Source organism: Tasmannia lanceolata, unplaced genomic scaffold (genome assembly GCF_043159265.1).
Source record: "Tasmannia lanceolata isolate RefF3 unplaced genomic scaffold, GAP_Taslan_0.1 ptg000016l, whole genome shotgun sequence".
Classification (NCBI taxonomy): domain Eukaryota; kingdom Viridiplantae; phylum Streptophyta; class Magnoliopsida; order Canellales; family Winteraceae; genus Tasmannia; species Tasmannia lanceolata.
The window spans coordinates 12,213,489-12,239,824 of NW_027518693.1; the positions used below are offsets into that span (position 1 = coordinate 12,213,489).

The window sequence follows — 26,336 nt, forward strand, 5'->3', positions numbered from 1 at the left end:
GTGCAAATTTCTAGCGCGGCTCACCGATCGAACGATCATGGCCATTAAATCATAGGATTCTCGCCAGCGGATGCTGACAAATTACGTGTTTTCACAGCCAAATCCAACTGTGAGCTATAATTGGACAATTTAAATTCGCCCGCGCGACCTCGGAGGCCAATCCGCATCGCCGCCGCCTAGAATTTGGACGACTAAGATCAACAAACACACATCCATGATCAGAAATCGAACGGCCGAGATCGAAATAGACATGGCCATACCCATCCAAATTGTGGTGGGCCCCACCACAATAACTAAGCTCCATGTCCTCTTTTGTTTACAGCTAGACAGCCTTCCTCTTTGGTTGGTTTTGTTCGTGACACCCATTAAATCATGATCTTTTCCTGTTTTAGCATTACTCTCAAAAAAACAAAATGAAGTACAAAACTAACAGGGGAAGAGTTTTAGAGTTTTCAAGGACATACGGTTATCTTTTTCTCTTCTCTCGGCGATCAAAAAACAGATTTTTCTTTCTCTTCTCTATCTCTCCCAAAATATCCCTCAACCCTCCAAATCCCAACATCATCCTGTCCCCACAAATCATCACTTGATTTTGATCTCCACACACCCCCTTTTCTTCCCAAAAAAAAAACCCAACCAGCTCTCAGTCTGCATTTCAAAAAACAGGGCACAAAACTAGAAATACAATCCAAATAAGCTCCAGAAAAGAAAACAAAGAAAAACCCACATCCCAAAAGCCTCAAATAACTCAAACCTTCCTCTCTGAAACATTTGTATTCCTTCTTTCTCAAAAGTTTTTTTTATCTGAGAACTGTTCTCTCTCTCTCTCTGTCTCTGTTTCTGTAAGAGAAAGGAAAAAAAAAAGGAGTAACAGAGAGCTTATATGCCTGGGAATAAGTACAATCCAAGTAGACTAGAGAGGCTCTTGAAAGAAAGAGAGTTGAGAAAATCTAATAGAAATTTACAACCCAATGAGGAGGCTGAGCTTTTAGACCAGGATTTGAATAGCTTAAGAGAGGAGGAATTAGAACCCGGTGAGTCAAGCGCCGAGTCAAGGCCTTCTAAGCAACGCCTACTCGTCGTGGCTAACCGCCTTCCGGTCTCCGCCATTCGCCGTGGAGAGGATTCTTGGTCGCTTGAGCTTAGCGTCGGCGGCCTAGTCAGCGCCCTTCTTGGTAAAGAAAAAATATATATAATTTTGATGTTTCTTCAGTCCTAATTCTGAGTTTTTAGTAGTTTTGCATGTTTGTGACTTACTGTTGTTCTGTTTTTTTAAAGTACTTGTGCATGTTTGTAGCTTACTGTTTTATTTTATTTTTTAATATGATTTGCATTTGTTTAAGTAATGGTTTCATTGTACAAATGTGGACTTTTGTGCATTTTTTTTTTCTGGGTATTATTGTTGTATTAACTTACTGTTTTTTTTAAAAAATATGGTTTGGATTTGTTTCTGTAATGCTTTCATTCTACAAATGTGGTTTTTTGTGCATTTTTTTCTGGGTATTGTTGTATTAATTTATTATTATTATTTAAAAAAAAAATGATTTAGATTGCTTTCTGTAATGGTTTCATTCTATAAATGTGGTTTTTTGTGCTTTTTTTTTTCTGGGTATTGATTATATTAATATTTCTTCAGTCCCACTTCTGGTTTTTTTAATCTGTATCTCACTTCTGTTTTTTTAAGTACTTGTGCATGTTTGTAACTTACTGCTTATTTTTTAATATAATTTGGATTTGTTTATGTAATGCTTTCATTCTACAAATGTGTTTTTTTGTGCATTTTTTCTTGGGTATTGATTTATATTAATATTTCTTCAGTCCCTCTTCTGGTTTTTTAATACTTGTTCTTGTTAGTGACTTTTATTGTTTTTTATAATTTGCATTTTTTTATGTACTTCACTTCTGTCTTTTTTAGTACTTGTGCATGTTTGTAGCTTACTGTTTTTCTTAATATGGTTTAGATTTGTTTATATAATGGTTTCATTCTACAAATGTGTTTTTTGTGCATTTTTCTTCTTCTGGGTAGTGTTGTATTAAGTTACTGTTTTTTAATATGATTTAGATTGGTTTCTAAAATGGTTTCAGTCTACAAATGTGGTTTTTTGTGTATTTTTTTCTGGGTATTGTTCTATTAACTTACTGTTTATTTTTTATTTTTAAATATGATTTAGATTGGTTTCTGCAATGGTTTCAGTCTACAAATGTGGTTTTTTGTGCATTTTTTTCTGGGTATTGGTTTATTATCCGCTGGAGCGATAGTAATAGGGATGTTTTTATTCATAGGTGTGAAGGAATTTGAAGCGAAATGGATTGGTTGGGCTGGTGTAAATGTACCTGATGAAATTGGGCAGAAAGCTCTAACTGAGGCACTCGCTGCGAAGGTTCGCGAGATATAAATTTCATGTTTTAACTTGAGATTGATTTAAATTTTTATTATGAGGAATGCTAATCCTAGTTTAAACTTTAAAAACTCTGCCGCCTCATCGTGGACTCCCCTGAGTCGACTCCCTTTTATCTTGGCCGCGTTCTCGTCCGAATCCATGTTTTTTTCTACAAAATCAATCAGAACTCCTTTCACTATCCCAATTTATGACCGCGTCAATTGAGTACTAAGCCATGCCAACCGAGTACTTGACTTTGTCTTGCTGAGTCTACTAGGATTTGCTTTAGTAGTGTTTGGACCCACATCCATATTTTAAAACAGTGTTACTAAACATCAACATCAATCTTAGCATTCCTCTTTTATTATATATATGATTGTTGTTATGTGGTTTACTAGTGTTACGTCCTAATTTGTGTTCAATTCTTCTGTCAACAGAGATGTATTCCTGTTTTCCTTGATGAAGAGATAGTTCATCAGTATTATAATGGATACTGCAACAACATATTGTGGCCCCTTTTTCATTACCTTGGGCTACCTCAAGAAGATCGGCTTGCGACTACCCGAAGTTTTCAGTCACAGTTTGATGCATATAAGAAGGCAAACCAAATGTTTGCCGATGTGGTGAACAAGCATTATGAAGAGGGGGATGTTGTTTGGTGCCATGATTATCATCTTATGTTTCTTCCAAAGTGCTTAAAGGAGCATAACAGCAATATGAAAGTTGGTTGGTTCCTCCACACACCATTTCCGTCCTCTGAAATCCATAGGACACTGCCATCCCGATCGGAGTTGCTTAGATCTGTTCTTGCAGCTGATTTAGTTGGGTAAGATGAAATTTGTTTTTCATACCAATGTTTTTAATTGTGCAGTGGTATATGTCCTTGCTGGTCATGGTTTCTTATTGCTAGGCAATTAATTAAGTATGCCCTAACCCGCATGGGTGTGGCTCTTTGGCTTAAAGTCACGGGTATGCTCCCCATGGATGCAAGTTCAAATCCCCCCGAGCTTACCTGATGCATGTGGTTTATGGGTGATTGCGCGCATCCGTAGGGAATAGTCCCTCCCTAAAAATTCGGGTGGGAATACCCTATGTCATAAAAGAAAAAGTATGCCATGGAGCTCTCGCAAAGTTCAGAAGCTAGCAATGGCATAGCACCCATGACACCTCATATAGTGTCTTGGATTGGGTTATATGCAACATGACATGCATTGAACCAGTGTTCGTTGGAAAACTTAGATGAGCAAACACATAATCCATGTTAGAAATCTCCATGTGAGCATGTTTTTGTGTTTATCTATCAATTAATATCTATATAAGTGGTTGATACGAGGAGACTGGCCAAATTTTTCTTCAACTGGTTTCTATTTTACACCTGAATACATTTATGGTCATACAGACTGTTATAGTATAAAAGATAAATAACGCCTTTCTTCAAAAGCTTAAGCTTGCGGAGTAACTGGTTGTTTAACATGGTATCAGAGCCAAAGGTCTCGAGTTCAAACCTCCCGGATAGCAAAAATCCACATGCGATGGTCGGCCCAAAGTGGGACCACATGTGCCACGTGTTTGCCAAGTGGGCCACACGTGCGGGGGAGTGTTAAATAAAAGATAAATAACGCCTTTCTCCAACAGCTTAAGCTCTTGGAGAAGTTGGTAAGTTAACACAGACCATTCATTTGGTGTGCCCATCATAGAAATCCAATTGAGTGGAACACAACACAAACAGAAAGATTTATCATATGACATATGTGAGTATTAACATTGACATATGGGGGCAATGATCTGTGGAAACTAGCTGCAAAAAGAATTCTCTCGCACCATGTCTCACTGTAGATGGACATGCATTCAGTGATCTGGACCACCCATCTGGCAGGTTCCCATGGATGGGTCACGGCCTAAAATCACCCGCATCAGACGATCCTAGCCATCTGATCAATGGATTCTTGTCCAATGAACATGGGCTGTGACCCTTACTTTTCTAACCATATGCATGCAATCCGTGAGTGCCACTTTATGTGAAGATCGAAAGACCCAAGAAAGGAGAAGAATTGCATGGCTTTTGCCATGGCTAACATCGTTAAATGCTTAGTCTTCCATTTGAAACTTTAAACAACTTTTTAGCAGTCACTGTCAATGTATCTTATGCTCTCTACATGTGGTCTGGATGTACTAACCCTTGTTCTTCGACCTTAATTTGCTCGGTTAAGTAACATATCGACGATACTAATTAGTACTTACATTTATAATCTATGTATGCATGTATATATAATATTTGGCACACCGTATTTTCATGAACGCAAGAAATCTCTAAACTTGAATTTTGTAGATTTGTCCACGACCCAAAGAATAAGTCATATACTTGAAGAAATCATACTGGTTTCTTCCCTTGATTAGTTTATATTCTCTGCCTGTGCAATACGCATTCTTTTCGGTGCATATGATGCTTGTAGCTTGGACTTGATTTATTCCCCATCACTGTATTGCAAACTTGCCACTTATACTTTATTTGGTTTGTTCAATCTGGAGTGGTGACTTATGGATGTTATGGCTAAAGCTAGTGCATGAATATTTCATGGGAGTGACGTGTCTTAAATATTCAATTCGTTTGGGTGACAACGATTTCTGCTAACTAGTTCTCCAAATATGTCGTGTTTTCTAAGCAGTTATTTATGATATATAATGCTGATTCCATTTCCATTATTTTTCAAACTTGGGTGCTTTCTTCATTAATTTATTAGTTGTTTGAAGCAAAAATGATATATGCTTTTTTCTTCCTGTTTTTTTTTTCTTTCAAATGTTGCCAATTATATTGTGAGAAAATAGGAAAATACGTACAAATTGAGATGATTGAGATGGTCAGAGAATATTACACTACATCTACACTAGGTTACTAATCGCTGACTACTAAAACTGGTCTAGTGTCACCTTCTTTGGCTAGAGCATTGGTTTCCTGATTTCGGTTTCATTGCCATTTCGGTTTCTTTCTTAAATGTAATCACTTGATGGGTTTTCATTAAATTTCTTATGAATGCATTTCTTAAATCCAGTCATTGGATTTGTTTGGAGTTAATATCTTCTGAATGTCTGTTCCGTATTTCTTCTGCTAGTCTAGAATCATTTTTTGTATACTCCAGTTCTCATAGCTTTTAATTGCCGGATATTTTCAGCTTCCACACTTATGATTATGCAAGGCACTTCGTAAGTGCTTGCACCCGTATTCTAGGACTTGAAGGCACACCTGAAGGAGTAGAGGATCAAGGAAAGCTAACTCGGGTGGCTGCGGTATAGTTCAAGCTATTCATTAGATCATTTCATACATGATGTGGATGTATTATCGTTTAACATGACTTAATTTTCTCTCTGTTTTGCATTTTCTTGGATTTACAGGAATGCCATAATTTTGCTAATGATTCTGATTTGAAATATTAGTCACTTCCTTTTGATGCTCGCTTTTAGCTTTCTTCATAATTTTGCTAATGATCCTGATTTGATTTATTAGAGTTACGCCCTTTTGATGCTCAATTTTAGCTTTTCTACTTTTCTTTGGCTCGAACCGCCAGTTTCCCATAGGAATAGACTCTGATCGGTTTATTCGAGCACTAGAGCTTCCACAAGTTCAAGATCACATCAAAGAATTGAAGGACAGATTTGCTGGACGAAAGGTAGCTTTTCTTTATTATTGTGAGATTGAAGTAAATCTTTATTGAATTTTTTTTCAGTAGTGACTTGAATGATAAATATCTTATGTATTAGATTTGGAATTCCTTACTTTTTCCACAGTTCATGAATTGGTCATGCATTAAAGTTACTTTGGGCACTCCTCACTTTTTTGTGATTTTTGTCTTTGGAACATTTAGTATCTTGAAATTGTTTTACATAGTAGACATTATTCAGGAACATACATGGACAGAAAGACAAGAATATCTGACTCAATTTTGTTTCCTTTTTTCTTTTCATCTGTATGGGCCTCCATATGGTCTTTTTTTATAGCTTTGCAACATTGCAAACTTGTCGTGACAATGTCACTAGAACTTAAAACTAATGAAATTGATATTTCCTGAAAGTGGTTCTGTTTTATGCATTTGTCAAAAATTCCATACTTTTTATATTGTTCCTTAGCCCTAAGAAAAAAAAACAGGGGAGCTGAAAATCTGGAACTCTCAAAGGGGAGCATATGGTCAGAATGCTGCCCAACTTCCAGCACCCATCCATTTTCCCGTGCTTGATTTAATCTAATTCTCCATAATTTTCTGGAATGATTTGGACTGGTTTTAAAGAGTTCTTTTTGAAAGAGAGTATGACCTGTAAACCTAGACTTAAATAGTACGCTCTTTTGTATTTTCATAGGGCTCTGGTTCATTGTCACACCGATCATGGGTGGTTTTACGAGAAATGACATTCAGTTTTTTGGAACATAGTTGCGACTCTAGAATAAATGTAGAGATACTCGGATTCCAAGGATGCATGCACGCGGAGGACTTCATTGACTGACTCTCCAAAGTAGAAAAGGTCTTTGAATACAAGGAGACTCCTGACGATAAGAAGGTGAAGGTCATAACCACAAAATTATATAATTATGCCCTGATTTGATGGAATGAGATTGAAAGCATTCTGGTAAATTACGAAAAAGAGAAAACCAGACTGGAGAGAAGATAAGGTGCTCCGTAAAAGGTTCCCACCCATCACGTATGCCCATTCAACAAGGTTGCCAAAATGTTTGACAATTAGATAGTAGGACTGTAAGAGTTTTATATGCTGATAGATTCAAAAATTCATGCATGAATGATGTTTTTATAGCTATGCTTTCATTTGTTGGGAATAAACACATATCGGAACACATTCATTTGAATGGATTGGAGGTGCGAATAGACTACTTAAGTTAAAGTATTGTTATGGCCTATGAGTCCATAAATTAATTAACAAGGAAATTGATACGATCAAAAGTCAAAATTTGAAATATTCTGCTGACCCAACAATTGTTAGAGATTTTCAAAATGCTCTTGATCAAAATAGAGTTTTGAAAAAGGATTTTATCATTTTTATATAAATAAATAGAAAAGTTTTACTGGGCTTGTCGACCACGGATGTTCGGTCGACCGCGGATTGGTTACTGGAAATATAAACGTTCTATAAAGGTATGGCCGGTCGACTACTGTTCATTGGATCGGAAAAAAAATGAAAAGTTCCAGATACTTAAAGGCGGTCGACTGACCCTATCCTGGTCGACCGTGACTGCTCGAAAATCTATTTGTTGGGGCAAAATTGACAGGACTTGTCACTTGCAAATTCAAATCTCTTCGTGTATTTTTGCTTCCCAACAGTTATGGATGATTTTAAACATGAGGGACGCTTTGTGGATGATCCAAACCGATTGTATCACGAAGAGTTGCGATCAAACGACCATTATTCAAACTAATCTAAGGGATGCTTTTCACAATGAAAGGACATCAAAAGCTCTATAAAAAGAGTAGAAAATATGTCCTTTGTTTGACAGTTACTGCTGTAACTTTTTTTTTCTCGCAAAATCCCCTCAGTTACTGTTGTATCTTTTTTTCTCTTGAAATCCCCTACTCAATTGTTTTTCTAACTTGAGTTTCTTCAAAAACAATGCTCTAAGTGCCATTACTCTGCAGAAACAGTATTTAGATGTTTCTCTAAGGCTTGAAGTTCTTAAAAGGCGTTTTGGGTTTGATTCCACTTGTGCAAAGCATCATCAAACATTTGTAGGATCTTCCTACAAGGCTTCATGTATCTTGGAGACAATTTGCGAATCCCCTTTGCACACAACTGGTGGGGGTGAAATTTGTCTTAAGGAAAGCGATTACGCGCCTTGAAGCAACTCTACTAAACTCTACTATACAGTATTCCCACCAACACAATCCATATCACTTTTAAGTTTATTGAGAGAGAGAGAGAGAGAGAGAGAGAGAGAGAGAGAGAGAGAGAGAGAGAGAGAGAGAGAGGGGAGGGGGGTGTTGACTGCTTCTTAGAGTTCATGTTGAAATAAGTGATAGATATTTTCTGATGGTTGTGTTACATTTTACATTTTCCATTTGTTTATGGTTGGTGTTCTCTTGTGGCAGGTAATGTTGGGTGTTGACCGTCTTGACATGATTAAAGGGATTCCTCAGAAAATCTTGGCATTTGAAAAATTCCTCGAGGAAAATCTAAATTGGCGTGATAAAGTAGTTTTGCTGCAAATTGCTGTGCCAACAAGGACAGACGTTCCTGAGTGTATACTTCTTCACTCAACATGAATTATTTTTCTACCATACTGCAAGTAAAAAATTATTTGGTTAGTGTATATTCTTGTGTAAAAAAGATGACTTAATTTGTGGAAAACTCTAACTCTCAAGTTGCTCTCTTTTTTTATAGTACTAAATGTATTAGTACGAAGAGAAGGCAGAAGCTATTGTACAAATGCCAATAACATGAAAAAAGAGATGCTTGTCAAGCAGCAGAAAAAAATTCCTTTGGACCTTAGGATAATCCATGTGTGTAAATCTACACATTATCGAATGCCGTGAATCTGATTTGGAGATTGTTTGGGGAAGTGGTTCTTGTGCTTCTCAAACAAAGTTGCATAGTGGCTACAGATTCTTTTTTACTGTAGAGTTCCTTTAAATTATTGTTCTCTTATATTGTACATGTATGTACAGATATGTGCTTGCATATGTAAATGTAGCAAAGACACTCCATTTGTACAACCTTACTTTATTATGAACCATAACCTTTATTTTTTTTCTCGTCACTTTATTATGAACCATAACCTATAATTTTTTTCTCATTCTTCTGGGAATCATTTTTTTAGCATAGGCCTAATGTGTTTCCTTTTATCTGGAACTTTTCTATTCTTGTGCTTATCAACCTCTATAGATTAATTTATCTTTCGGTTATACTGTATTTCTTTTTGGTAGGTTGTGTCAAGTTACAATAGAACAATCATGCACTTGTTTTGGTCATCTGTGAATTTCTGTTCCTATTAACCTAAGCTATAACTGCGGTTCAAACTTCATAGCACTCAAGTTATGTGTTTTTTTTTGGTCCTGCTAGCTTGAGGAGTTGATTTTCCAATACATCTTAGTATTTTTGTTTATTTTGTGAGCATGTCACAATAATATATCTCATCATTTTTCTTTTGCTTCCACAGATCAAAAGCTTACTAGCCAAGTTCATGAAATCGTCGGGCGCATTAATGGTCGATTTGGAACATTGACTGCTGTTCCCATCCATCACCTGGTCTGTCTCTACCATTACCTTTGTGACTTTGATTTTTTTTTTTTTTTTTTTTTTTTGAATGATTTACCTTTGTGACTTTGATTGTCTCTTGAGACCCCCATATCACCTGAATATTGTTTAAATTGAGTTAATATGTTTTTTTATTCAAATATTCAATTCAATGTCATCTGTAAATGACTTGGATTTTAAATTTGTGGTTCCAAATCTTGTGGGGATTTGTTTTTTCATTTCAAGAGAACCTACCGAAGCCTTTGCAATGTGACGTAAATTGCTTAGAATTGCTCGAGACATCAAAAACTTTGATCTTATTGATAGCTTAAGTGGTTTATTTGCATAGTGATTCACTTTAGACATATAGGGACTTAACTTTTCTTTCTTAAACTATGCACTTCTTAACTGTCGGTTAGTCTATTACTGTTTAGGTCATCAGGTAGCAAACATTTGTTTGAGACAATGAAAGATATAGGTTGGTTTGGCAACGTGAGGAACAACCATCAACCGGAGAGTAATGATTGGGGATAATGCAAGTGATAGGAAGGGGCTGACTGTGAGGGAGGGGATAATGGAAAATGGAAGATTTAGGAATGGGTTTACAATGAGGGTATTGTAAATATACAGACTGTGACTTGAGTAGGGTGCACAATACGCTATGGAAAAATAGATGCCGGCTCTAATACCACACAAAAAGCCTGGGAGAAAAGGAACATGCTTCATTGTTTTAAACAATATTTATATGAGGTATGTAACTTTTAATATTAAGTGTTCCTATAGTTTACTTACACTAAATTCATTACCGTTATAAATAACTCATCTCTCATTGAATTGAATATACGGTTAGTTTATGGTCATTTATGCATGACATTAATTAGATGTGGGAATTGAAAGCTAGTTTTGACCTAAGTAGAGCTTGTGTTGACATCAATTGCCCATAAATATGGGGGGCTTGATGTACTGGAATATAAGCTTTGATTATTAATTAAATGCACATTTCCTTTCTTCTTACGATCTCTCTCTTCCCTCCTATTTTCTTCTTCCCTTCCCCTTTCTTCCCTTCGTCTTCCCTGCTCTGCATCACTGGGTTTAATCATACGAAAGCCTATAAACTACCAAGTGGGCATACACAGAGTAGTGATGGAAGACAACGGGGTTCCCATCGTGGCACACTACAGAAATCTGTTGCAGGCTTGCAGCCCTGACCCTTGTCCTCACTTTACTGGCTCAGTCAATAGAAACAAGCACAATAGGTCTGGTTTTCGATCTTTTAAAAGTGGACAATAAGGGCACAATAAGTCTTTGGATTGTCGAGTAAACACCAGCCGAATGGAAGAAGAAACAGCTCATGATTGACGAATTAGGGATTGTGACAACGAAAATGAATAGCCTGCTATGGAAAATATGTGAACATGTCCATTGATGATAAGCATCTTTATGGAGAATCGGGTGAAGCATTAGTGATCCGAAAGAGTGTTGGTTCCAAAACAAAATTATATGAATAAGAATAACATATGAAAGCTTGTATGTAGTGAATTATCAGACAAGCGTGACACTAGGCGTTAGATGTTATTAAACCTTTATGGATGACTATCTTGCTTATATGATGTATTTCTAAGTGTGTATTCACATTTATTCTAGTACTTACTGAAGTTACATCTTAAAATTCTATCATTTGCACATGTTTTCATACGTGTACATGATTTTACAGGATTTCCACCGGAATTTCCAACTGAAACCGAAATGTTTATGTTTCCGTTGTGATTGAAATGGAAAGCGAAACCGAACGTTAAAACCTTGTTCCACACTACAGATACAATCAAAGATGTGGTGTAATTTGATTGTTGATAGTGGCAGCAGTTAAAACATCATCTGAGGTCACGTGGACAAGCTAAAAGAAACAAGAAGAACGCCCAATGTCACGCCCCAGAATCCTAACTTCTTTGAAATTTCAAGGTGTAACTATCATAGTTGATCATATAAGGTTACAAAAGTAAACTTAGATTTTACTGTTACTAAACAACCCATGTGATCTAATAGAGCAGTACTAAAAGAAAATATCTAATTATAGGTCTTCTACACAAACTAATTCCAAAATTGATAAACTTGTCACATTTATGCACGATACTATACCTTAATCCAGAAGTAAATACCCTATAACTAGCTAATTGCATCCACAGGCGTCACTGTAACAGTCACCGAACCAAAAAAAAACCTCAGTCATCCAATCCAATTTCTTTAACAACTTCTGTCACAGCAATCATCACTTTGAAAAATTTAATAATGATAATAGGAGTGAGCTAATCGCTCAGTAACTAATCACGATTCATAGTTCAAAAATTACACTTGAAATCAACGTGGCATATAAATCAATATGATGCAAAAATTAATGTTGAAAAGTTCAAACAAAGGTTCAATGAGACAGATTTTATAACAAAAATACCGAAGAAGGAAATTTTCCAATAAAAATGGTACACATATATACTTCAAAAGGGGGTTCACATATTTTCCAAAAATTCACATGTTTTCACTGTTAATTATGATGAGGTCCACTTATCCGATAACTCAGGTGAGGCCATTACACCATCTTTCTAGTGGCACAATAATACCACATCCATATATAAATGGGTTCATTTAATCCTCACTACAGATGAGGCCAATTGATAGAATAGAAAGATAATCAACAATCAAGATTTCAGCCTCTATTTAATCCTCACTACAGATGAGGCCAATCGATAGAATAGAAAGATAATCAACAGTCAAGATTTCAGCCTCTTTGTAGCAAAGTACACATCCAATGGAAAAAAAGATGGACCAGATTCATATATACTATCCCCATTATTGAAATGGAGTCCTCAAGTTTCCAAAGAGAAATATTCAAATAAGCCCATGTAAAGAATGTTGCGAAGCACATACAATAGATTTTGTAGAATCCCATGTAAAACTACATAGACTTTGGTTTTTTTTTTTTTGAATGGTAACTACATAGACTTGTTAGTTACCAGTAAAATAAGATTTTAAGAAGCATGGATTGTGACTAAAGTGCAGAACCAAAGAGAAATCAATTTCAGAACTAAGACATCACAGAGTATCTGCTTACTTTAAAACAGGAACAAGAGAAATCATTCAAAAAAAAAAAAAACAAGATTTCAGCCTCTTTGTAGCAAAGTACACATCCAATGGAAAAAAAGATGGACCAGATTCATATATACTATCCCCATTATGAAAATGGAGTCCTCAAGTTTCCAAAGAGAAATATTCAAATAAGCCCATGTAAAGAATGTTGCGAAGCACATACAATAGATTTTGTAGAATCCCATGTAAAACTACATAGACTTGTTTTTTTTTTTTTTGAATGGTAACTACATAGACTTGTTAGTTACCAGTAAAATAAGATTTTAAGAAGCATGGATTGTGACTTAAGTGCAGAACCAAAGAGAAATCAATTTCAGAACTAAGACATCACAGAGTATCTGCTTACTTTAAAACAGGAACAAGAGAAATCAATTTCGGAATTGATTTCACATTGAAGTCTTAATTACAAATGCTTTAGAATTTATAAAAACACGGATTCATTACTTAATAAATACTTCAGAATTCAGGAAAACATCGATTTGTTACTTACCAGTGCTTCTAAATTCAGAAAAAGATGGATTCATTACTTACATATGCTTAAGAATTCAAAAAAGATGCATTCATTACTTACAAGTGGTCAGAATTCAGAAAAAGATGGATTCATTACTAAATAGCATAAAAAATGAATTTAAGTTCTGAACTCAGAAATCATGGTGCTGCTACTTACTGATGCAACCAACAAGTTTGAAGAGAAAACCCTAAACCTCACCCTTCTCTTCCTTTGTTTCTCTACTCCCTAAAATAGCTGGTTTGGTTTTATGTTACAGACAAGTTTTATACGAGGGACATGTCGGTCGAAGCTAAGTTGGTTTAAGGTTAAGTTAAAGTGGTTTATATTTTTCTTCCTGAAATAGTGCTTATTTACATGAAGAGGAATGCTAGACTGACAGGAGCCCTTGCAGAAAAAGGGGCAAAGGGCTCCCTATTGGTCAAATTCCATTTAAAATGGCAAATAAAATTAAGATCAGAACTGTCCTTAACAGAATTTAACCAATGAGGGAGACCTTTGCCCCTTTTTCTGCAAGGGCTCCTGTGAGTCTAGCATTCCTCTTACATGAATATCATTTAAGCAAATGGTCCATTTAACATTTTACATGTAAATAAGGAAATACCCTCTGTTAAAGTATAAAAGATTAAATAACACCTTCTCCAACCGCTTAAGCTTTTGGAGTAATTGGTTGTTTCACACCCTCCATTTGAATTCATACTATTCTGTTTTTGAATACTCTTTGGGTCAAATTTTCAACTTCTAAATAACTACTATTAGTTTAATGAGTTTCTCTATATGCATCAAATTAGGTGGATGCTCTTCATGTTCACCAGTCACATAATCCGGTCAATGGGAAACTTTCAAGCATTCAGTCCTAATAATCATATTGGATGACTTCTTTTTCTTAACCCATGTGGTCCCAACTCCCAACAGCTTAAGCTTTTGGAGTAATTGGTTGTTTCACACCCTCCATTTGAATTCAATAAAAATACTCCCAAATCTAAATTTCAAAAGAATAAAAAGTCAATTTTCCAGTTCAAGTACAAAATCATCTTTTTAAAGGTTGGGTCAAATTTTCAACTTCTAAATGACTACTATTTGTTTAATGAGTTTCTCTATGTGCATCAAATTAGGTGGGTGCTCTTCATGTTCACCATAGTCACATCATCCAGGTCAATGGGAAGCTTTCAAGCATTCAATCCTAATAATCATATTGGATGACTTCTTTTTCTTAACCCATGTGGTCTATGTAGGGTAAACGCACATAGCCATACTGCTAGATAGTGCTGGAACTGGGGTATTTTGCAAATATTAAAGCCTCATAAATTTTATTATATCCAAACATTACTAAAACCCAAAAAGAGGCAATTGTGCCTAATAGATGCATAGTTCATTTTCCATTGCACGTATTTACTTTGATAATGTGTGGTACGATGAGGTTGTCATGGATGCTTTCCACTCATCTGGTATTTTACTATTTTGTATGTGTACTTTTCCCCTTGTACTCGTGTACTGGGCACTTTTTCTTTTTCATTACCCGCTTTTTGATCAAGTTACTTTCTACTGGTGTTGGTATCTTAGTTTCCGTTGGGAAATATTGATGAGCCAATACCAACTTTATCCTTATTAAAAATCTATTTTTTTTTCGATGTGAATGCAATTTTGAAATGATTTTTTTTGTAGTTGTATCTGTTATGCCGGTAATTCTTGTATATCATTTTGGCTCTTTTTTCTCAGAGCTTGAAAATATAATGGAGTAAGTGAATGGGTTTAAAATTAATAGATTTATGCTTTACTTATCTTATAATTTGGATGATGAGTAAAACTATGGTGGGGCAATTCATTTCTTTTTCACAGTTTTTTATAATGCTGGTGTTCAACTTGTCTCAGAAGTTACCTTGACAAAATTTCTTCTCTTTTGCAGGACCGCTCCCTCGATTTTCACGCATTATGTGCCCTATATGCAGTCACTGGTAACCATCTTTGTTTCATTATGTTAAAATCCATAGTTTGCTCTCTGGTTCAGATTGTTTCATTTTTCTAATGAAGTGTTCCTTGGCTTTTCTATAGAATACCATACAATTTGAGATCTGAATCATAGGATTTTTGTTCTGTTTTGTATTATATCTTTTCTACTTGGTTTTGCTGAATCTCTTTTTTTTTTGCTACACGTGCCTTTGAGAATGTTCTATGCTTTTCTCATCTTTTTCTTCTGCTGATTTTTTTTTTCTTTTGGTCAGACGTGGCTCTTGTTACATCTTTAAGGGACGGCATGAATCTTGTCAGTTATGAATTTGTGGCATGCCAAGATTCAAAGAAAGGGGTTCTCATTCTTAGTGAAGTAATTATCTACCTTTTGTTTGAGATAAGTTCCGGCAGTTATAATTCAATATTGCATCGGGCATGTGTCACCCGGTCTTTGTTTGTACGGACATACTAGTTAAATACTTACTTTGAGAGGTTATGCTTCAATGCCATGTAGATTGTAAAACGTTTTCCTCTAGGTATTTTCTTTTGTACAATTTGTATTTGCTTGTTATTATTGTTAAACTGAAAATAAAGTCCAAAAACCCTAACCCAACATCTGAAAACTTAAATTTGTGAACAGAAAGTAGAAAGACACCTTGCTAGACGTGGTGGAAATCCATCCTAGGCATATTTTTGTTAACACGCCTTATTTTTCTTTTTTAGAATGACTTTTAACACAAACACTTAAAAAAATTACGACGTAGAAAATAGTGAGAAAACACAGTATAAATTTTATGTATAATAGGGCATGGCTAAATCCGTGCGTGGCTTTTTTTTAAAAAAAAAATTATGAAATTTTAATGATTTTATTTTTTTAGAAAATATAAAAATATAAAATAGTTATAATAATAAAATAGATAGCGTATAACATTATAATAGTATGGATTGTATTATTTATATAATTTCATTATGAATTGTATTATTTTTATAACTTCCTTGCCCATTTCGATCTTTTATGGTTTTAAATAGTATATACTATTTTCTAAAAATTTTAATTCAATAGATTAATTTATTACCTTATTTTTAAATAAAGTAAATAACTTTCTAGCATTTGATTAAGTTTCATCCTAAATTTCTGTCATTTGCATATGTTTTCATATATTATCATGATTTTATAAGATTTTTACTAAAATTCCAAATGAAGCCGACATGTTTCCAATTTTCGCCTGAAATAATGTAACTTATACACTTACTGTTTGTATTCCGGTATGTGTTTCGACTTCGGTATTTGTTTTGGTGGGGATGAAACAGAAACATTTTCTCAATTTTGTGTTGATTTAGGTGGATATTTAAAATCATGGGTATAGGTTGGATTAAGGTGTAGTTCCGTAGATTTTGTATCCTAATTGACTTTTTGGCTTCAATAAATACCTTTTGCACTCTAAAATATTTTATATATTACATTTGTATGTCACTTCGCTATCTGTAATGATAAAAACAATCTTTGTTTAATTATATGTTGTTCTTTGTCTTTGTTTCCTAGTTTGCAGGAGCTGCACAATCTCTGGGTGCAGGAGCTATCCTTGTAAATCCATGGAACATTACAGAAGTTGCAAACTCAATATTGTATGCTTTAGATATGCCTGTTGAAGAAAGAGAAAAACGTCATCAACATAACTTTGTACATGTGACTACCCATACTGCTCAAGATTGGGCTGAAACATTTGTAAGGTATGGATTGTAGCCTTGAAATCCTCAGATGCCATTTCTGTAATTTTGACATTTCATCTAGGACTTTTGATATGTATTCACTTTTTCGTCTTTGAGATTTAGTTACAATTTTCTTTACATGTAGTGAGCTGAATGATACCATTGTTGAAGCCCAACTAAGGACAAGTCAAATTCCACCTCTTCTTCCAATTGAGGAAGCAGTCGACCGTTATATGCAGTCCAGAAATCGATTGCTCATACTGGTATTTTCTTTTTTTCTTTTTTTATGTTACATCTAGTATCTGGTTGGAACTTGAAATTTCATAAAATGAATAAAAAAAAAGGGTGGCCCAGTGCACGAGGCTCCCGCCATTGCGGGGTCTGGGGAGGGCTAGATGTACGCTGCCTTACCCCTGCTTTGCAGAGACAAAGGGCGGCCGAGGCTCCCGCCATTGCGGGGAAATTTCATAAAATGAATCTGATAAAAATTTAGTTAGATATGAGAAAACATTCACTCATCATGGGCAACTCTCCCTTTCTCTGGGTTCGACTTTTACCATGTTTCATTTGTGGTGGTTTTTTGTACACTGGTATAATTGCTAAATAATTTGGACTACCTTGGTTGGTGATGCAAAGATTGTGATTATGCATAATAGTTTTATTTGTGTTCATTTAGTTTAATTCCCTTAGTATTGATGGTACGTCATGACCATTCCTTATAATACCCTAATGGGAGGTAATGTCACATTTCTTAGGATTCACGTAGATGTTTAATGATGTTGGTTCAAATAGTTCAAGAAGTTTATTTTGTTGGTAATTACCATTTTTATTTACTAAAAAGTGCTTGTTGACTGAAAATTCATTCTGGAGAACACTTCCAGATCCTTTTCCTCAAACAAATGTTTTAGTGAAATATCCAGATCCACAATGAAATGCGAAAACATTTTCCCATTACACATGGAGAGTTCAGGACAATTCTCAAGTAACGATGACTTAGAGTAGAACTATCTATCCACATATTTCCCCTTACTGCACATCTTTTATTTGAGGTCTATTGTAGGTTGGCAATCCCTTTTTCATGAAATTTTTATTATTTTGCCTTGGCTCATAGCATGTGCATTCAAAACTATAGGGATTCAATGCAACACTCACCGAACCAGTGGACACCCCTGGGAGCAGAGGCGGTCAAATTAAAGAGATGGAGCTTAAATTGCATCCAGATTTAAAAGAATCATTGGCAAGTCTTTGCAGTGATTCGAAGACAACTATTGTTGTTCTCAGTGGAAGTGACCGAAGTGTCCTAGATGAGGTCCTGCTCGTAGTTCTCATATCTATTCCTCATTTATCTTTATTAAATTTTCTTTCCAAACTAAATGATTACTTTTTATCTCTATTTAATTTTCTTTCCAAACCAAATGATTACTTGTGCAGAACTTTGGAGACTACAACATGTGGTTGGCAGCGGAAAATGGGATGTTTTTACGTCTCACTGAGGGAGAATGGATGACAACAATGCCAGAGCATCTAAATATGGATTGGGTTGACAGTGTAAAGGTGCCTATATGGTGTATTATCATTTTATTTTCTTAATATTAAAATTTGAACTTCTATTTATTTTATGCTGCTTTCCAATGCACTGAACTTGTGATTCTTATCTCAATTGCCAGCATGTTTTCGAGTATTTTACAGAAAGAACGCCTAGATCTCATTTTGAGCTTCGTGAAACTTCACTTGTATGGAATTACAAGTATGCAGGTAATCAATGAAATATATGATTTCATTCTATTAGATAATTCCTTTGATATATTTAATGCACAATTTTTCTCTCCCTTTTCCTTCTCATATTTTTATGGTTGTAGATTATGAATTTGGAAGGCTTCAAGCAAGGGATATGTTGCAGCATCTATGGACAGGCCCAATTTCAAATGCAGCCGTTGATGTTGTTCAAGGTAGTAAGTCTGTTGAGGTCCGATCTGTTGGTGTTACAAAGGTGGGTCCGATTGGATTCCTTTGTAAACAGAATGATATTATTTGCATCTTTTGTCGTGATTTCTTGATGGCTATTCTTTAGAGAACCCATGATTTATATAGAGCTGATTGCTTTCTCTCCAAGGTGATATGTGGCTGAATTGAGAACTTTCAAATACGTAGTATAGTCTGCCCCACTTTTCCATATAAAATTTTATATTCCATTGACATATTGAGGTAGCCGACCCCAATTAGTTTGGGACAAAGCTTATTTGAGTTGAGTTGAGTATTGACATATTGAGGTAGTGTTATAAATATTACTGGTATTATGATTGAGGAATTAAATTATTGATGATACTTCTTGGTGTACTTTGTTATATAACAAGGCTTGTCTTGAGCAAAGTAATGTAGAGTGAAGTTTATCAGAACAGCAAACAAGAAAAAGAAAATTTAAGTACTACCTAAGTTGCTTAAAACCGTGATCATTTCTTAATTAGTTAACTGCAAGCTCTTAACCGAACCCTAACAAACTTTGATTACCATCAAACTAGTTAGACATAGTTCAGCTTTACTATTTAGATGACAAAGCACCTCTTATGAGCTTATTGACACATTAAGAACTTTGTCAACGGGGTGTGGTACTTGTCTTCATCTTGTCACAAACATTCAGATTCTTCTTGCTGTGTGCAATCATGCAAAGAAGTATTTTTGTTCAAAAAAAGATTCAAGGGATTTTCACTTTCTTTGCACCACCTGACTACTCCTTTTCATCAAGTTTTTGGTTGTGTGCGCTTTCGATAGCTGGGCCTTACAAGCAAGACAAGCTCATCACTAAGTCGATGCCTTTGTCTTTCTCTATTGCAGTAGTCAGCACAAAAGTTATTGTTTCCTTTAGCCTCCCTCTGGCCGAGTGTTGGTCTCTTGTCACGTGGTATTTGACGAGTCCACTTTTCCCTTTGCAGATAGCCAGACCTCGGGTGACTACTTTTTAGCATCGACCGCATCGACAGTGTTGCTGTGTTTTTGGTGCCCCACAGTACCTTACACTGACTCTCCCTTATATTTGCATTGGATTCATCGATCTGATGATTTTTTATTTTTATTTTTTAGTTGTCATTTTATAAGGTGAGGGTAAGTCAGGAAAGTGGCACCCATGCATAGTTGTGGGCTTACCCCAATCCTCATAGAGTCATGGTCTTTTGTTGGTGTGAAACTACCAATCTCTCCAAGAGCTTAAGCTGATGGAGAAGGCGTTATTTAATCTTTTATACTTTAGCACTCCCCTCACGTGTGGCCCTTCTTTCTTTGGGTTGGCCTACACGTGGCACATGTGGCCCCACTTTCGAGTTAACCATTTCATGTGGATTTTCGACAACATGGAGGTTTGAAGTTTTGAACTCAAGATCTTTGCTCTGATACCATGTGAAACTACCAATCACTCCAAGAGCTTAAGCTATTGGAGAAGGCGTAAATTAATCTTCTATACTTTAACAGTTGGATTGCATGTTTGAATAAGATATTGAATGTAGATCACTTGATTAATTGTAATTGGCAGATCCTAGACCAGTGAATGATGTAATTATGCACTAGAGAGAGGGGACCATTTATCGATCGCATGCCCTTTTGCTGCCAGTTTGCGGGTATTTATCTTCTCTTTGTTTGGTAAACCGGAGATCCATGCTTTGACCTAGGAGTTGAGATAAATCACATTTGTGGTTGAAGTCTCGTTAGTGGTGGGAGGTGATTCACAAAATGTAATTTGGTGGATTTCTAATGGATTAAAGGCCCTTGATTTATGTTCATCTATGAGTATATCCTTCATTCATGTTTTGAGAGCGGCCAATGAAATCATGGATTCTTTAGCCGAGGGAGTGGATTGTGACCATTTTTGGTTGTTGGGTCTTGTTTTCTGTTGTATTCTTTGTTAGTTGATGTGCTTTGTTTATTGTTTTGTTTCTTTGTTGACTATTTCAGTCATTTAATGTGTATCTTTTCTTTTGGTTTAATAAATCTGCCAGTGCTGAAAAAAGAAAGTCATGGGTTTCCTATTAGTATGTTAATGCCTGAATAGCGCAAAAAAACCTGTCAAATAAATTTCCTAGTAGTTGGTTGCTTTTATTTTAGCTTGTTATTGCTGTTATACTTTTTTTTGGGGTCATCTTGACTCCTTACCATTTGATTTTTTCCAATTTTAGTAATAAATTTTATTTTCTGTTATCTTTCATAGAAACAGAATTTTATGCTTAATTTGTAGAGAAAAAAATACTTTTTAAGTTCTCATTTTTGGCTACATTGTATTACATCTTTGTATCCTTGCAGGGGGCAGCAATTGATCGTATCTTAGGAGAAATAGTTCATAACAAAGGCATGGTGACACCAATTGATTATGTCTTATGCCTTGGCCACTTTCTTGGAAAGGTACACCTGCTTAAACGATATAGTATCTCTTCTACATGACAATATTTAGATTTTCTTTTTCTTGATAGTTATGTGTTTCTTTCCTACAGGTACGTGTAGGAAGATAGCTGGTAGTGTTATGGCGGGTCTTACAATATTTAATGAATGGATGCAAAATTTATAAATTATGTGCTGGAAAATAGAGTATCCGTGTAACATGTGCTGGTACTTTGTTTGTTACTCCATGTCATGCCCGATCCCAAACAAATATGCTTTTCAAGTGCTAACCAGTTTCATTAATTACCTTCAAAACTTTGGCTTTGTACTTGTAACTACCCGGATTTTTAGATAAACCCGAATCGCCACCAAAGACAGAAACAAAATGTAACTCATGAAAAATGCGGAATAATTTTTATTCTAAATAACAAAGAACTCAAATATTATTAATCTAAATCAAACTTAGAGTGTTTAGCAAAGAGTAAACTGGCATCAGTAATATAAATGAAAAAGACTAGACACTCCAATGACTCGGCACGCTCTTCCTACGCTCCCCATTTATTCTCGATGTTGTCCATTGTAGCAAAACCTGTGAGGGATTTTTGTTGTTAGTTCAAAGAACTATGTAGATTCATTCGGTACCTAAACAAATATAATTAAACAACTATTGAATTTAAAGGCATACAACTTAATTCTATAGGTGAACATGTAACATAATTTATTTCTAAAGAAATCATGAACGGTAATAGGGGACATGCTATGGCATAAATCAATTTAAAACTACTATTCTAGCAACACAACAACATTTTACAAGTGAGAAATTTATATTTTTGTTATTATCATTATTAATGCATGAGACGACTCACCCAAGACAATCAAGCTCCCTTAGCTTGTTGTCCCGCCCCCAATACGTTCCACTACCCTCGTCTACAGGTAGTGGGCATGAGGGACTTTCTACGACGTGCTTAATAGCCACTCCGCCTCCTGACATCATGGTCTAAGATGATGCATTTACCGCCAAGGGGGTGCGCTAAAACCCAAGGCCTGCTCGGAATTTCATTATTCCTGGATGACTCATACCTCCGCCCAATCCACCAAATTATTTTCCCAATGTCTGTCTCTATCAGTTTTACTTGCATATCATCCATATCCTTTTTTTTTCTTCTTTCCAATATCTTAAAGATATTTTTAGCAATTTTATTGCGTCCCACATTTTCCTTTTTCCTTTAATAAGGAAGCTTAACATTTCATCTTTTCCAAGCTACTGGCATAGGATCATTTTTCAACATTTGCATACTACTAGTATAATAAAACATGAGAGCACGATGCATATTAATAAGGAACAATCATCTTAACTACATCATTATCATGAACAATTCTATGTCTACTAAGAATTTCATTGCATGCATATAAATCAATCATTGCTCAAGGGTACAAGTTTAGGTTACCGTCACCTACCTTAGTTATTTGTGATGTGAAAGAGTAAGAAATCCTCTATGTCTGAGTAGGGATTGCTACCGAATCTGAAACACAATAATATACCAAATTCTAAGTTTCCTCAATCCATATTTCAAAGTGACACACACACCGAAGGCTTACGTGAGACGATATCCTTTTATTATTCTTAATTATCTTTGTTTATAATTACCTTTGGGTGATATCAATAGTTTATGGGCTGTTTTCTATATATAAAAAAATCCATCAATAAATACCCATCTACCAGGACCAAAATCATGTCGAACGGACAAGATCTGATGCCCCAAAAATTGGTTATACTAAAAAAATGAAAATACACTGATTTTTGGTCTAGGGATCTACGGTCCAGATTTAATTTAGATTATTAACTTTCTAGGCCCATGTGGGGCCGGGTCTTTACATTCTACCCCCTTTAAAGGAATTTCATCCCCGAAATTCGACTCCCTAAATTCCCTCAGTCCACATGAGCCTATCTTACTTCGTCACACAATTAACTCATTACAAGATTATCCCAGTCTACGTGAGAGAATAACATAATAATTTTTTTTCTAGACGAACCAATCACTGTCAACGCGATTGAGTCCACTATGCCGTCCCATACCAGCATAGTCAACCCTCGCGCAACTAAGCTCCCAATTTATTTGTGTTCACTACATTGTCCCATACCACTATAGCCAACCGTCACCTACTAAGTGTTCCTGGTTCGCCTAAATCGCCCATGGAGCTCTCACCTAAACTTTTTATCTCCACCACACAACTCGCTCACACGTCAACCAAGCGTCCCCAATGCACGTGAGTCCGTTAAGTGGTTTCTTACAACACAATTAACTCATGTGCCCGGTATACACAAATTTGTTGTGTCATTTCCTAATTGCTCCTTGTCTGCATCTACCCTTCCTATGATATACCCAAACTCACAGGCGCACCTAAGATCACTAAACCTATGCTCTGATACCAACTGTAACGACCTGGATTTTCGGATAAACCCAAATCGCCACCAAAGACGGAAACTAAATGGAACTCATGAAAAATGCGGAATAATTTTATTTTTCTAAATAACAAAGAACTCAAATATTATTAATCTAAATCAAACTTAGAGTGTTTAGCAAGAGTAAACTGACATCAGTAATAAAAATGAAAAAGACTAGACACTCCAATGACTCGGCACGCTCTTCCTACGCTCCCCATTTATTCTCGATGTTGTCCATTGTAGCAAAACCTGTGGGGGATTTTTGGTGTTAGCTCAAAGAACTATGTAGATTCATTCGATACCTAAACAAATACAATTAAACAACTCTTGAATTTAAAGGCATACAACTTAATTCTATTGGTGAACATGTAACATAATTTATTTCTAAAGAAATCATGAACGGTAATAGGGGACATGCTGTGACATAAATCAATTTAAAACTACTATTCTAGTAACACAACAACGTTTTACAAGTGAGAAATTTATATTTTTGTTATTATCATTATTAATGCATGAGACCACTCACCCAAGACAATCAAGCTCTCTTAGCTTGTTGTCCCGCCCCCAATACGTTCCACTACCCTCGTCTACAGGTAGTGGGCATGATGGACTTTTTACGACGTGCTTAATAGCCAATCCGCCTCCTAACATCATGGTCTAAGAGGATACATTTACCGCCAAGGGGGTGCGCTAAAACCCAAGGCCGGATTGAAATTTCATTATTCCTAGACGACTCATACATTCGCCCAATCCACCAAATTATTTTCCCAATGTCTTTGTCTCTTATCAGTTTTATTGGCATATCATCCATATCATTTTTTCTTCTTTTAAAGATATTTTTAGCAATTTTATTGCTTCCCACATTTTTCTTTTTCCTTTAACAAGGAATCATAACATTTCATCTTTTTCAAGCTACTGGCATAGCATCATTTTTCAACATTTGCATGCTACTAGTATAATAAAACATGAGAGCATGATGCATATTAATAAGGAACAATCATCTTAACTACATCATTATCATGAACGATTCTATGTCTACTAAGAATTTCATTGCATGCAATATAAATCAATCATTGCTCAAGAGTACAAGTTTAGGTTACCGTCACCTACCTTAGTTATTTGTGATGTGAAAGAGTAAGAAATCCTCTATGTCTGAGTAGGGATTGCTACCGAATTTGAAACACAATGATATACCAAATTCTAAGTTTCCTCAATCCATATTTCAAAGTGATACACACACACCTAAGGCTTATGTGAGACGATATCCTTTTATTATTCTTAATTATCTTTGTTTATAATTACCTTTGAGAGATATCAATAGTTTAGGGGCTGTTTTCTAAAAAAAAGTCAATCAATAAATACCCATCTACCGGGACCAAAATCATGTCGAACGGACAAGATCCGATGCCCCAAAAATTGGTTATACTAAAAAAACGAAAATACACTGTGATTTTTGGTCTAGGGATCTACGGTCCAGATTTAATTAAGGTTATTAACTTTCTAGGCCGTGTGGGTCCGGGTCTTTACAGAACTCCTTTCGATAATGTTTTGCTGCCTTTTCTTCCTCATCATATTCGTAGAATGAAACAGTCGCAATCCAATAAGTGGTGGATGTATAACAACTAGAAAGAGGATTGTTTTATTTATTCTATAATTAGTAACTTATACTCAATTTTTATAAAATCATGTTAGTAGTAAGGGGCATTTAAATGCTGTTGGAAACATCATTTTACACATATTTTGTGACTTTTTTATCAAAAAATTTGTAAAATGATGTTTCCAAGAGCATTTAAATGCCCCTTAACGAGTGCCCTTACTATATATATGGTTAGAAAGACCTTTTACTATACCTTTCAGTGGAGTCTACCAATGCAAAACTGTTCCATGTGACAATAATGTTCTTTTCATGAATCATTCCTCTCTGCAAAATCTCTCACATTAACAACAGATATCCACTTTTTTGGGCATTTCCTGTTACAGAACTTTATGACATAGTGTTAGTTCTTCAGGATGAAGACATCTATAGATTCTTCGAGCCTGATCTCCCAGCCGATCCAGTAGCTGCCACAAGAGCAAAGGTAGCCGATGCTGTCAAAACATCTGCCGAGAGACGGGCCTCCCCAAAACCATCGGCTGGTAAAAGTGGTTCTAAGTCGTCGCATGGTCGAACCCATAGGAACTCAACAAACACAGAAAAGAAAGCACCCCCAAATCACATCAGTGATAGCGGATGGAGGTCTCCAATGGAGGGCGTAACATGGCATGAGGGATCATCTGTTCTTGATCTCAAAGGTGAGAATTATTACTCTTGTGCAGTTGGGAGGAAGCGCTCTAAGGCTCGTTTTCTACTTGGGTCATCTGATGATGTTGTCAAATTTTTGAAGAAGTTGGCTGAGAGGCTGTAGCGTCACTGAGTTAAAATTAAAATGCCTTGAGTTTATTCATGGTGATGGTGATCATAAGTGAGAGATGAAAGTGTTTTTCCTCACTGTTCCCCTTCTTGCTAGGATGTGGTAGGATAGAGAACATTTATTACAGTTGAGTGACCTTTTTGTTCATATTTTCTTTCAAAAGAAATACATAAACTTATAAATCTCTCCAATGTCAGCAA

At 35.7% G+C, this 26,336-nt stretch overlaps 1 protein-coding gene across 2 annotated transcripts; it reads left to right on the top strand.

Annotated features, from left to right (window-relative positions):
• Positions 1–400: 400 nt before the first annotated feature.
• On the top strand, positions 401–26,336 carry LOC143848333 (alpha,alpha-trehalose-phosphate synthase [UDP-forming] 1-like). 2 transcript variants are annotated; one of them, XR_013235370.1, is made up of 17 exons: positions 401–1,175; positions 2,284–2,381; positions 2,819–3,207; positions 5,552–5,666; positions 5,945–6,046; positions 8,468–8,618; positions 9,535–9,623; positions 15,164–15,212; positions 15,480–15,580; positions 16,751–16,938; positions 17,063–17,180; positions 18,050–18,226; positions 18,349–18,471; positions 18,585–18,672; positions 18,777–18,866; positions 21,205–21,303; positions 25,735–25,871. XR_013235370.1 is itself a non-coding variant. In XM_077357249.1 (17 exons), exons 1-17 carry the CDS (start codon positions 884–886, stop codon positions 26,128–26,130), a joined length of 2,706 nt encoding a protein of 901 aa, XP_077213364.1. In that variant the 5' UTR covers positions 403–883; the 3' UTR covers positions 26,131–26,336. The 2 variants fall into 2 exon arrangements, 1 of the variants encoding a protein (XP_077213364.1); XM_077357249.1 differs by having other exon boundaries at positions 403–1,175; positions 18,777–18,907; positions 25,735–26,336.